Consider the following 13,803-nt stretch of genomic DNA (forward strand, 5'->3'; position numbering starts at 1 on the left):
GAGTAATTATAAAGACATCTATTTTTTAAATACTTTTATTGTTTTTTTTTAAATAAAATTTATTAAAAAAATTATGCATCAACTCAATATATATGCAGAAAATGATGAATTTTTTAATCATATTTAAAAAAACTTGTTTTAATTTTGCACTTGACTAATTATTTAAAAGTTTAGTGGGCTTAACTTATGCTTTTTTTAGCAAAATAATAAATATTACTAGATTATTACTTTAGATATTGATACCTATATAACTTGACTATATAAACGCCCATCTTAAATTGAAACTCTTTATCTACAACTTTTATTGACTTACATAAAGAAAAAAATCATTAAAACCTGAGCAGGAAATGTCAAGGAATTATGACCTTTTTTAGTTAAAATTTGATTAATGTTCTCCTTGACATTACTGACTGTTTTATTATCTTGTACCTTTACAGGCAGTTGTTTTTTTGAAAATTCTATCAGTGATTGACTTAAAATTAACGTTCTGAATTTTTCTTTCTTTCAGCTTTTATTTGGTTTCTGAGTCTTTCAAAAAAAAGCACCTGTCTTGGGGGAGCCAAACTATAAGTTAAAGTTAAATGTAAAAATCTTTCTGAGATAATCATAGGCCACTGTTGATTGGGATGTATTTTAGCATTCAATTTCCAAACATTTTTTTATGATTTTAAGCTTAGATGGCAAGTATAGTTTTCTAGATATATTGTACAAAATTTTACTTATATTCATGAACTACTAGAAAAGAAAAATTAACCATAATGACAAAAATTTTTTAAATAAAACAATGATAAAAAAAAAAAAAAAAAAGAATAGATTGTTAGATAAAATAATCTAGGTAGATTATAAATCCTTTTTCTTTACCACTCCAATTTCATTCGACAAATTTAATTTTGAACTTACATCAACGATCTGTGTAAAATAAAAATATCGGACTAATATGCTTATGCTAGGTTAATATCAGACTTGTTTACCTATGCTTGGTTAATAGAGGTAAGGTAGTAAACTATTCTTGTAAACCTTTAATTTTCGAAGACATATCACTAATTAAATAACTACATTAAACATAAAGTTTAATATCACCTGTTTCATTTCAAGTTTTTTGACTTTTTTTTCCGTATTTGTACATCATCTGGTTTTTATCACAAAAAATTGGTTGTCGGTAGTCGTTTTTACAGAACCCGCTCAGGAGTCGGAAGTCGGAATATTTATGTTGTTTTGAACTTGCACCGGGAGTTTAGATGGTAGTTTTGTTATGACCTTAAAAAAAATAATGCAAAAGTTATGTTTTAATGTAAAACAACAATAATGCTGTAAACCTAAAAAAGTAAATATCTAATTTTAAAAAATCATTTAAAAACACTGGATAGTTATATGCAGCTGAACACTTAACAAAAAAGAAATATAATGATGCGAGGGTAATCAGCAACTGATGACTTTTTTTTTAATTTTGTTTTACTTCTATCCGGCTAAAATGCCGAAGCGAATGGTGGGATGTTTGACGCTTGCCTACGTCACCCTGTCTAACGTCTTGGCGACAGATAGTCTATCACCATGATGGATCTGCCTTGAGGCCTCCGGCTGTTCGAAAACGAACGAAAAAACGAACAAATCGAATAATACCCAGATCCTCTGGCCAACTTTAGCAGCTGTATGATCGAGTACCAGCGGCCCACCGCATTGATTCGCCACATTGGATGCATCAATTTTTCGGATGAGGTTTATAGTACTACACTTGATGTTAACCATTAGGCCGAGAAGCTGATGACTTTTAACAAGTAAAACATAATTAAATTCTAACATCTGTAACCTATTTATCTATTAGATAACAATATTCTTTTTACTTTTTCAAAATTTGCAATAAAACAATTGCAAATAACAGCCAAAGCTTTCTAAATCTATACTAATAATAGGATATCCTACTATTGTTTGGACTAACTTAGCAACATACCACTAAAAAACTTGTAAGAAAATTATAAGAAAAAATAATACACAAATAACAAGCTAATAGTAATAACAATGAAAATAAATCAGAAAGTTGCTTATTTTTCAAAAAGTTGGGTTAAAGGGGATTTCAGCCGACTTTCGTCGATGTTTCTTAGGTAGACCAAAAATTCATTTTAGTGAAGTACGAAGATTATTTTCAGCGTTCAATACCCGACAGATAAAAACCCTAACGCCAACTGATTAAAACCCTTGGTGGTGTAGCATATCGTTTTACTTACCCCCAAATGTGCTATGGTAGATGTTTGAAGAGTAAATATATTTCATATTTAGTATTTACTCGAGTTGCCTTTCTAGTTTAATTTGCAATTTCATCGATATTTAGGCAAATTGACTAAGTTCATCAAGATTTTTATCTTTACATACATGGGAATATAGGCGCCGAGTTCACGGGGGCAACAGGGGCAGTGAACTCGGCGGCTATGCATGGGAATATTCTGAAATCATTTATGGAAACAAACAAAATGTAAATCAGATTAATGCTAGAAATGAGTTTGTTAAATCAAATGTCATTTAATCTCCAGCCATTTTTAACAGAACTTGATGGCTAAGATAAAAGAAATCAGGATACGAGTTTCTGCCGGTCAGAAACATCGATTTTCATTTATGTAAGCTGTGTGGTTGTTTCTTAAGGACTTTATTTCACATAAACTTTGAAAATGAGCTTTTTTCTAAGGCTCTAGAAAGAAAGGTGCTATAAGAATATCAGTTTGAAATGCTGAATGAAAATAATTCAACTCCCTTACAATCTCCTCAAAAAAGCATAGCGTCCAATGGCAGATCCAGCATTCAGCAATGGCAGATCCAGCATTTTTGTTTAAAGCTTTCTTTTTTAAACAATAATATACTTTTAAAAGTTAACGAAAATTGAACAACTGTAAAGTTGTGGTTTATCGGAGTTTTCATGTTCACAGTAATTCCATATCGAATATGCATTTCCATTTGGTTGTCCCTACTGACATAGTTACATAAGGCTTGTGAAGTATAATTAAAAACTATGACGATACTAAATTTGTCACAATTTTTACCACAGTCTAACCTTGATAACAAAAAATTCGCATATTTTTAAATTATAAAAAAATAAAATTTATATAAATTATTAGATTGATATATACGTAACAATAACAGGATATTTAGCATAAGTAAGAATCAAATTTGAACAGAAATATATATATATATATATATATATATATATATATATATATATATATATATATATATATATATATATATATATATATATATATATATATATATATATGCGTACATTCTTTTTTAGAAAGATTAAATTTTAAATTAAAAATTGTCAGTTATGATCATTATACGTGTTATTCAAAAAATTATTTGTTTTCAAATGTTTATTGACGTAGTTACATAGCAACAGCTGTTTCCATAACATAGGGATAATAGCAAGGCAGATATTACCTAAGGTATAAATGTAATTGTAGCAAATGGCATAACTTAGTTTTAGGTGAGAAAGAAACTACATATTGAAGTACAGGAGCGTTATAAACTGAATTGTAACCTAGAAGATAGTTCAATCGGTAAACATTTGTATTGCAAATGCCATATGACCTCCATATACAAATGCAAAGGCAGGATTAATTAATTAATTTTACTCAAAAAAGCATTAAAAGAAGTAACTACAGATTTAGTTCATAAGATTTTTAAAAATAACAAATGCAGTGGAAATTGGGTTTTGTGTATGTTTAGTTGATAACGAAGAGTGTATGATACGTCAACTACCTAATTGAAAAACAAAAAAATGTTAAATTGTTCAATTGTTGACTCTGAGAGATCCCTTTAAAGATTTTTCTTTTTGAATACAAGTTTGACTAAGACATCAGTTATTCATTATGACATTTCAATTTAATGGTTTTCTTGGTTGAAGTTTGTAATTTAATGCAAAATTTTAATTCTCATTGTTATATTTTGAAATCATAAACTCAATATTTTTAAAGCGAGTAAATTGCAACTCTTCACCTGTTGAACCTCTGTTAAAAAACAGTCTTTCCCGCTTTTTAATTTTTTTTTCTCCACTTAACATAAATAGTTACTTCTAAAAAAATCGCTCAATGTAAAAGCCTAAATAAACTTCAAATGTAAACGCTCTTTTAAAACATAATTAAATATGGTACACATAACTGAACTATTTTAAACCGAGATATTTTCCACAAACTTGTTAAAGTTTCAATTTTCAATTTACGGAAAACTTTCGTTGTATCAGTGTTTATTAAAAATTTTTTTCGGATGCCTACCTTTAATAACTAATTCCCGTGTTTATAGCATGTCGAGTCGTATAGTTACGCATTACCGGGTAAATAAATGGCAGATACAACAGTCGCGAGAAAGGCACGCTTACAATGAAAATGAAAACTTGTATTTTTCATTTGTCTTGAAATCTTATCTTATGCATTTATATGTATGCTTGATTTTATAAAATGATTTTATATTGTATGGATATTACAAATAGTTAAATGGAACATAAGAATTTATCATTAGATGTCCCAATTCTCAGTCTTCCTCTTTCAAAACAAAATGTTTCTGAGAATATTTCTGTTCAACCAAACAAGGATGCAATGAAAGTTGAGAAGTTTGAGCTTTTCCGTTGTATTATTGAACAGATGGAAGGGGATGTATCCAATAGCTCATATACTGAATGCTGCATTTGGCTGGATGGTGGTTTATTCTATAAAGGAAATATAAAGAATTGTAAATTGCATGGACTTGGAGTTATAATTTGGCCAGACAAAACTGAATATCATGGAGAGTTGATTGAAAATTGTGTTCATGGTTCAGGTAATTAAATATATATATATATATATATATATATATATATATATATATATATATATATATATATATATATATATATATATATATATATATATATGTATGTATACATACATATATATATATATATATATATATATATATATATATATATATATATATATATATATATATATATATATATATATGTTTGTTAATAGGAACTTTTTTATGGCCAGATGGAAGTTCTTATACAGGAAGTTTGGTATATGGTATTCCACATGGCTATGGTGTCTACAAATGTGGTGATAAAACATACTGTGGACTGTGGGAGAAAGGTTTGAAAAACAAGTTTAAAGAAAATTTTAGTAGAGTGATTGTACTTTCCTTAAGAATGTTGAATTTAAACTTAATAGTGATAATAAAAATAATACTATTAACAGTAATTATCATCACATCATAATCATCATCATCATCATCATTGCATCATCGTAATAGTAGTAATAATGATAATAATGATAATAATGATAATAATAATAATAGTAATAATAATAATAATAGTAATAATAATAATAATAATAATAATAATAATAATAATAATAATAATAATAATAATAATAATAATAATAATAATAATAATAATAATAATAATAATAATAATAATAATAATAATAATAATAATAATAATAATAATAATAGTAATAATAATAGTAATAATAACAAAAATGATGATAATAATAACAATAATAATATTAATAACAATAATAATAATAATGATAATAATAATAATAATAATAATAATAATAATAATAATAATAATAATAATAATAATAATAATAATAATAATAATAATAATAATAATAATAATAATAATAATAATAATAATAATAATAATAATAATAATAATAATAATAATAATAATAATAATAATAATAATAATAATAATAACAATAAAAATAATAATAATAATGATAATAATAATAATAATAAATTGTATTATATAAATTTACTATAATATTGTCAATAGTCTTTTAACCCTCATTATTAATATTAGGTAAATGCCATGGCAAAGGTATTTTTTATTATGATGCCTCAGGCAAATCTTTTTATGATGGGGATTGGTTTGAAAATAAGCAGCAAGGTTTTGCTATTAGGAGGTTAGTAAGTTTTTGTTTTGTATCCTGTTATTAAATTGATTTTAAAAAATCATTTTAAGATCATTTTCATCATTTTTATTATTGGAATGAACTTGATGATTGAACTGAATCTTCTAATGGCATTACAAAATTTTCTAAAATGATTTAAAAATTAGGAATTTATAAGTTGCTAAAAATATTTTTGTACTTATTAACTTAAACAAATTAATTTTTCTCCTTTGTTATATTCCAACTGCATATTGATGTTGGCTATATTTCTTATTTCTAAAATGTCATAATATTTCTTTGTAGATATAAGAATGGAAACACTTACAAAGGTCAGTTTGTAGATAACAAACGTCATGGTACTGGAACTATGTTTTGGTACAATATCAGACAAGAATATACAGGAGAATGGTATAATGATAATCAAACTGGTCAAGGCACATACACTTGGTATTTTAACCGCACATTAAGTTCTCAATACCCTCTACGAAATCATTATGTTGGTGATTTTTTAAATGGCTGCAAACATGGTATAGGGACTTTTCATTATGCTAATGGGGCATTTTATGAAGGAGAATGGAAAAATGATATGAAACATGGCCATGGAAAATTTGTCTTTAAGAACGGTTGTATGTTTACAGGTGAACTTTGTTTATAAGTGCTCAGAATGTTTAAATGGTTGGTTTAGCCATTATTATATAATTGTACATGTATTTTTTCATAATTTTTTGTTTGTTACAACTTGAAAAAGAGTAAAATATTTTTTAATTTGTTAAGGGGAGTTTCAAGAGAATCGAGTAAAAGAGTTTCCAGATCTAATTCTTTCTGGTATGGCTACACCTGACCTTGCACAGCGCAGATTACCTGTAGTATCACCACTCAGGAGTAGACCCCAGTCAAGCAACAAGACCAACAGCATTTTTTTTGATATAGATATACTAGATCTTTTATTTGAACTTAATGCAGATGAGAATGATAGTATCATAGAGTCAAAAAGAATCACTGATACACTGTTAAGATATTTTTCACAAATTAAGCAGATTTACAGACTATACAGTGGTGTAGGTTGTGAGCATTCATGTGACAACACTTACATTTTAAGCAACATTCAATTTTGTCGCTTTCTCAAAGATTATAGATTACACACAAATGAGGTCTCAATATCAGATATAGCAAGGTATATACACAAAAAAGGTGACTTAAATGATCCATATGGGCAAATTTTGTTTAAAGACTTTCTCAACTACATTGTGAAAATTTCCCATTTACTATATAAGGAGAGATTTGTCTCTAATATATTCTCCAGTTGCTTTGAAGAATTAATGACTTGTTTAACCAAAAACTTATTTGCAAAAATATCAGGTTATGCATTTGTCAACAATACTAAGGCTATTGAAGCATCGCAGTACTTAAATAAATGTAAGGAAATTTATATATACTTTTCTGATCGTTCGTTCAATTTGCTGACAGTGCATCATGTCATTAAAATCTTTAAAGAACTAAGATTACTAAATAAAAGTTTAACTTGCTCCAAACTTGTGTCTATAATCAGAAGTGAAGACGAAGAAGATAGTGTACTAAACATTGGTAAGATAAATTTCAGTTATATTTTCTCTATTCATATTTGATGTGGCAAGAGGTGCTTTTGTTAAGAAAAAAATATAAGGGGTTTCAACATTAATAAAAGCATAGAAAAAAAACAAATCTTTCTGGCTCAGATTTCAAGAAAACAAACTGTTTGAACCTAACTTTCATAATTGTTTATGCAATTTGAATACTCATATTTAGATTTTTGATCATATTTTTTACTCATCATTTTTTCATCATAACAGTCTATTTTTGATGGCATTTATTTTTGAATGTTTGAATTGGTAATTTTGATATAATTATGTTAATTATGTTAGTTATGTTTTAACATCCAAAGTTTTCTAGATAAAAAAGTATGCTTTTTGGAATTCTTCGAGATTTTTGTTGGGTGTGCAACAGTTTTCCAAACAGACTCAATTCAGTGCAATAAATCCTTTGATGAACCATCTTTAACAGTTGCAAAAGATTCGGATCTTACTATCAAATGTACTCCAGGTAAATAATCGTGATTAATCTTTTAAATCAGCTCTGTAAATAAAGTTAAACAAAAACAGATTATGATTTTTTTTCATCATATAAAGTTATTGTTATGCAACTTTGATGTAAAATTATTAAGTAAAGTTTTAATTATATAAATTTATTATTACATAAAGTTATTACAAATTAGACTTTATATGAAGTAAAATTATTATATCAAGTTTTTATTAATTATATTATTAAAGTTATTATATAAGCTATCAATACATAAAATTTAAATATAAAGTTATTGTTACTTTCTTGAGTGTTTCGCTAATTATTTTTTTTTATGTAGACGAAAAGAATAGTTCTGATGGAAACGAGGAAATATGGTCCGCAAATTTAAAGAAATTTTTTAATCAATATTTGTTCCCAGCTTTTAACAAGCGAAAAACAGTTGATGAAATCTCGAAAAGTGCAAATTGTTTTCAAATAGTCGAAGTTAATCTTGTTTTTTAAGATGAGGATTTTCATCTCTGATGCGCATCATTTTGGAGTTTATGCTTGCTTGATTTATTTTAATGAAGAAAGTATTAAAAGACACATTTTTCATTTCCTTATTTAAGATAATTGTAAGATAAATGTAATATCTATAATTCTCGGACTAAACTTCATCCAGTATGGGATTTGGCAACAAAAGCATTAATTGAAACCAATGAGCTATACGTTGTTATGAAATAAATCATATTGTCGAATAACATACAATAGTGAGAGTGCGATCTTAGTAAAAAGTACAATGGTCATAAACCATGGTGCTTTTTACTGAAATTGTACTCTCACTATGCGCATGCGTTGCAATTTTTCTAAAAACATGAAACAAACAAAATTTAGAATCTTTATCTTTATCACACACTGATAGTGATAAGATTTTATGAAATTAAACGTTTAAAAAGTTAATCAAAAAAAGGTATGGTGAAAGTTTTCTCTAATTATTTAACCAGTTTTCCCTGCATTTATGTAAAAAAAAAAAAAAAAAAAAACTCTCGGGATAATTGTTTTTTCAAATTTCTTATGAAACGATGATGCGGTTTTTTTTCAAAAGTTGTAAATCCTACTGGACTAATTTGGTCCAGTAGGATTTACAACAAAAGTTGTAAATCCTACTAGACCAATTAGTCCAGTAGGATTTACAACTTTTGTTGACATTAAGTTTTAGTTCCTAAAGAGGCTTAAAATTTAGACTTGTGAAATAACAGGTCTTTATGTATACTTACAAAATTTTAAATTCAGTATTTTTCACCCAAGGTACAGAGGCTATTACACAACCAAAAATTTTTTTCAGATTAATTTTTCCATTAGTTACGTGGGCAGATATAGTCGAGGGATATAATGTCATGTCAGTATGAATAAAAGAAAAGAACCTTCTCTCTATTGAGGTGTTTTTTCATTAAATTCCATATTTAATAAAATTTCTACCGTCTATTTTACGTGTCACACGCTAGTAATGAAAGAGTTTATTAACTAGACTCGAAATATTCGTATTCCTCGCTTTCTGCTCCAAGTTTCCGAGTATTACAAGTAGTAGCGAGTCCAATAGGAACGATAAATAGATATGAAGCTGCAATATCCTATATTATTTTTATGTGAAAATTGTCATCTTACTAAAATAAGCAGTCAACAAACAAGTATAAGTAAAAAACTTAGAGCCTTATAGACAGTTAAATTAAGGAACTTTTTTTGGACAATGCTAACCATGCTAACAATTGGACAATGCTAACCATGCCTCATTGAGGTTGTAATCTTGAACAATTAGAAAGTTTTGGAAAAAATCATCATTTTTTATTTGTAAAATGAAATTGGTTCACCCTAGAAACATGATTTGGGGCTCATTTTATTCACCGGGTTTTTCTCTTAAAATTTCATTATTTCCATTATTTAGCTACAACCTATATTTTCTGAAATAATTACATATTATTCTGAGATATTTACAACTCTCCTATTGCGCGAATATACAAAATAACTTAAATACTTTTGAAGAAAAATACCTTTAAAATAAAAACATTTCTGATCTTTGTAAATTATTCTTGACGAGGTAATTAAATTAATTAGATTTAAACAGCCTGATTGCTTAAATTTAATTATCTTCATTAATTGATTTAATTGATAATTCAATTATCTGTTTGAACTGTTTGTAATCATTGACCTTTTATAACCTTACGTATAGGGATATAACATGTCAATAGTTTTACTTCTTTTTAATTCTCTTTTATCTTTTTAGACCAAAACGCTAAGTTCTTGAAAGCCAAATTCAAAGGAACTAAATTCAGTCGCTAGAATTTAGACAAAAATCTTGAAGATGTTGTCAAAGAGTTCTTGTCAGGTTTGTTCAGCAAAAGTGTGGAAGACGTTTTCTGTCAACGACAGCCTTCGGCATTTGCGGTTCTGGGTGGTAAAACGGAACGCCTTTCCAAGATTGCTTTGATATCCTGAGCATTACTCCAAGTTTAGCATCCTCAGAGCGCTTGTTCAGCTCTGCTAGCTTGACAGTCCCCAAGGGAAGAAATCCTATTGATCCTCTGAAGGCTGAGAAACTGCGTTCATTAAGTTCTCTCAGTTCGAGAGAAAAATGTTGCCCGAATTCTGCTCAGAATCCAAAAGATCTTCATCAACTCCAAATGAGGAGCCGGATGATGGCATTGAGAAAGCCCCTGTTGATACAATTAACGTTTTGGACATGTATGATATTGAAGAAGACAAAGAATTTGTTGAAAATGATTTTTAATCCCTGGTTTCGATTTCATTCAATTTATATCATCCTAAGAAATTCATGAGAACAAGCAATACGTCTTTAAATTTTAAATATTTATTTTGTAATCAGTAGTAGGTAAAAATTCAAATTTGAAAACGCTACATTTGCCACTGTTTTATTTCTATGATGACTAAGGCAACTAATGTGGTTAGAAAACTAATTTTTAGTACCAAAACTGCACTTATTTTCATCTTTTAACCTCTTTCATTTTTTCAGTTTGTTTTTTCAACTGTGCAATCATTCTATTTAATTTGCTACTTTAATTAATTTCCACTCAAATTAATTTAATTGAGCACCTTTTTTAAGTTTTAGTTTATATATTTCACTAACTCTTCCGAAGATACTAGATTTACCCTACCTCCATAGCAACTGGCAGCGAACTTTAGTGACTTTTAGCGATTTTTGCAATTTTTAAAAATCTTTTGATGTTTTCGGGACCCGAACGGTCATGAAGCCAAAAACCGAACAGATACAGGTTTTCGGGTATTAAAAATTCGATACTCGAACAGGTAGCCAATAAATTACCGGTTTCATTTTCTTAACTGTCTTTGCCCGTAAAACCCGTTCGGTCATTAATTCGGGTACTCGGGTCATCCCGAAGTTAACGGGCTTATACCCGAACGGGTTCGGGATCCGAAAAACTTTTTAAAGTTACTCGTTCGGCGACCGAACGAAATCCGATAACATTCCCTAATCACAAATATTTTCTTGCATTAATAGCTCATTATTTTTATTTGTTTTCATTATACTTTCAAGAGGTACTCAATTGTATTAACATCCAGGACTTCACAAAATGTTAGGAAACGAACTTAATATTGTTTTTTTTATTTCAACTTCAATATCTTTTAATACATTACAAATGTTTTCTTGAAAATGAAGGATCGTTGCGTCACAGTAAGTAACATTTATGTTATGTTAGCAACAATATTTTCAATTTGTCAGTAATATTATAAACGAATAAGAAGAAGAAAGGATGTAGTAATCTAGCCCTAGATAACTAAGCAGAGAGAATCAATAGCTTCTTTTTTTTAAAAAAAAAATCTTACTGAGAAAAAAGGATAAATTTTAGGTGTTATACAGACCTCATTCCAATGATATAAAATCTTGCTCCTTAAAAGAAAACTGTTTGGTATATCGAGGTTCATCTCCACTTTCGTTATCAGAGTCGTCTGAAGTGCATATTAAAGGAATAAATTCGCTGCTCCCTTGCTGTTGATCTTTTAAGGTTGCTCCCTGCTGCTTATCGATGTCGATATTATTTGATTTCACGGAATCATTTGTATAGTGAACCGATGAAGTTGAGAACTCAGACGCAAATAAGTTTCGCACGGAAGACGTACTTGCCTTATTTCCTGAGCCAACCAAATCACTAACAAGAGAAACCAATTATATGACATTCAAATAACTGTCAATAGAAAAGTTGAATGCAGTTACCTCATATAATGCATCTTACCTCTTAAATTTACCATTAAGAAAGCTTGGAAGTAAGAGTGCTCGGCCTAAATTTTAAAGAAAGAGAAAAAAAAAATTTCTTGTCTGAAATATTGAAAAATAATTGCAAGAAAATATACAAAATAAAACTTCAAAGCTATGGGAACACGTAAAAACGTATTCTAATATGCTTTCCAAAACATGAAACCAATTTTGCTTTTAAAAAATATCCTTCTTAAATTTTAAAGATAAAAACATAAATCGAATAGAGGATTATGGACGAGAAAAAAAACAGAGAAAATAAAAACAACAGCAAATGCTAAGAGAAATGCGATTTAGTATGAGAAACAGAGGCTCTCATAATTTCAAATAGTGAAAACAATATTAGTTGAAAATCAATGATGATGGCAGATATCTATTTTTCATTTTTAAATCTCGAACGAATCTGGTACCAAAACGATTTTGATAATTGTAAAACGAAATTTTTAAAAACAAATTCATAGAAAACTTTTTAGGCATTTTACATAGGACAATCAATCACTAACAACCTACACCAAAGTTTTATTGATCAGTAAAGAAAGATTCCTCGGTGAAACAAACAGGAAGATCCTTATCCGACTGATAGGTTTCGATTTGGCAAAGTAGCAAAATCAATTTATGTAATGCTAAACCCAGTGAAAAGGGCAGTTGCTTGAAAAACACAATAGTAAAGATATTTTGGAACTTCATTATGTTGGAAATATTATAATAAAGCAACAAACCACTGTCTTTGAGCGGAGAAAGAAACCCTAAGTCAGAGTCCATTTCAGCCAGTCTATCATTTGATTTATTTAGGATAAATGCTTTCGGTCGACGAAGCCCCGATACCGACTTAGTTCGACCGCTTTTTTTCTTTATATTTATGCGATGTACTAATCGACATGACTTTCTCGAGCTGCAAATGCCAGTACGTGTAAACTCTTCACACTCTAGCGTGTGCTTTTTTGTACACTAAATAAAATATTTGAGAAATCAAAAGCAGAAAAAATAAATATAAAAATTTAGAAGAAAAATTAACTACATAGCTAAATAACGCAGTTAATGAACATAAAGGTTTTGCATATTTTTAGTACAGCAGAAATCTAACACCTCAGCAAAACGGTAAAACTGAAGTTTATTTCTGTGGAACCAGAAAACCATTGAAAAAACGTTTAAGACATCAGCGTCTGTAAAATTGTGTCACCTTTTCTCCATGAGAACAAAATCCTTTCACAAATGCTTCGCAAATAGGTGCTGAGCTACTGACATTAACATGTCGATATAGGCATTTTTCACGTGTGCATTGACCCAATAAAAAATATGAGCAAACTGGCATCTATAAAAAAAAAATTAATTCGAATACATCAGTACTCTTAAAAATATAATGCTGCACAGTAAGTTTTGGCAATGTTTAGTTAAAAATCCTTATTTACCTTGTTTGGATCAAACTTGTGTGAAAAAATACAGTTTTCATCTTTACATGTCCCTCGCAGAAACCTGAACATAAAATAGTGTATATTTAATGCAATTTCAGGAGAATGACTAAAACTTTCCAAAAGAATATAAAATAATAATAAAAAAACTAAT

At 28.4% G+C, this 13,803-nt stretch overlaps 1 protein-coding gene across 1 annotated transcript; it reads left to right on the plus strand.

Moving 5' to 3' along the window:
• The first annotated feature begins 4,310 nt into the window (after positions 1 to 4,310).
• Positions 4,311 to 8,561, plus strand: LOC145192794 (radial spoke head 10 homolog B2-like). Its single transcript, XM_090065397.1, has 7 exons — positions 4,311 to 4,800; positions 4,995 to 5,111; positions 5,828 to 5,930; positions 6,222 to 6,556; positions 6,693 to 7,502; positions 7,848 to 7,997; positions 8,314 to 8,561. Exons 1-7 carry the CDS (start codon positions 4,479 to 4,481, stop codon positions 8,475 to 8,477), a joined length of 2,001 nt encoding a protein of 666 aa, XP_089921523.1. The 5' UTR covers positions 4,311 to 4,478; the 3' UTR covers positions 8,478 to 8,561.
• Positions 8,562 to 13,803: the final 5,242 nt, after the last annotated feature.

Source organism: Hydra viridissima, unplaced genomic scaffold (genome assembly GCF_058129835.1).
Source record: "Hydra viridissima isolate aposymbiotic clone 2 unplaced genomic scaffold, HvirCarnegie_v1 scaffold_10, whole genome shotgun sequence".
Lineage (NCBI taxonomy): Eukaryota > Metazoa > Cnidaria > Hydrozoa > Anthoathecata > Hydridae > Hydra > Hydra viridissima.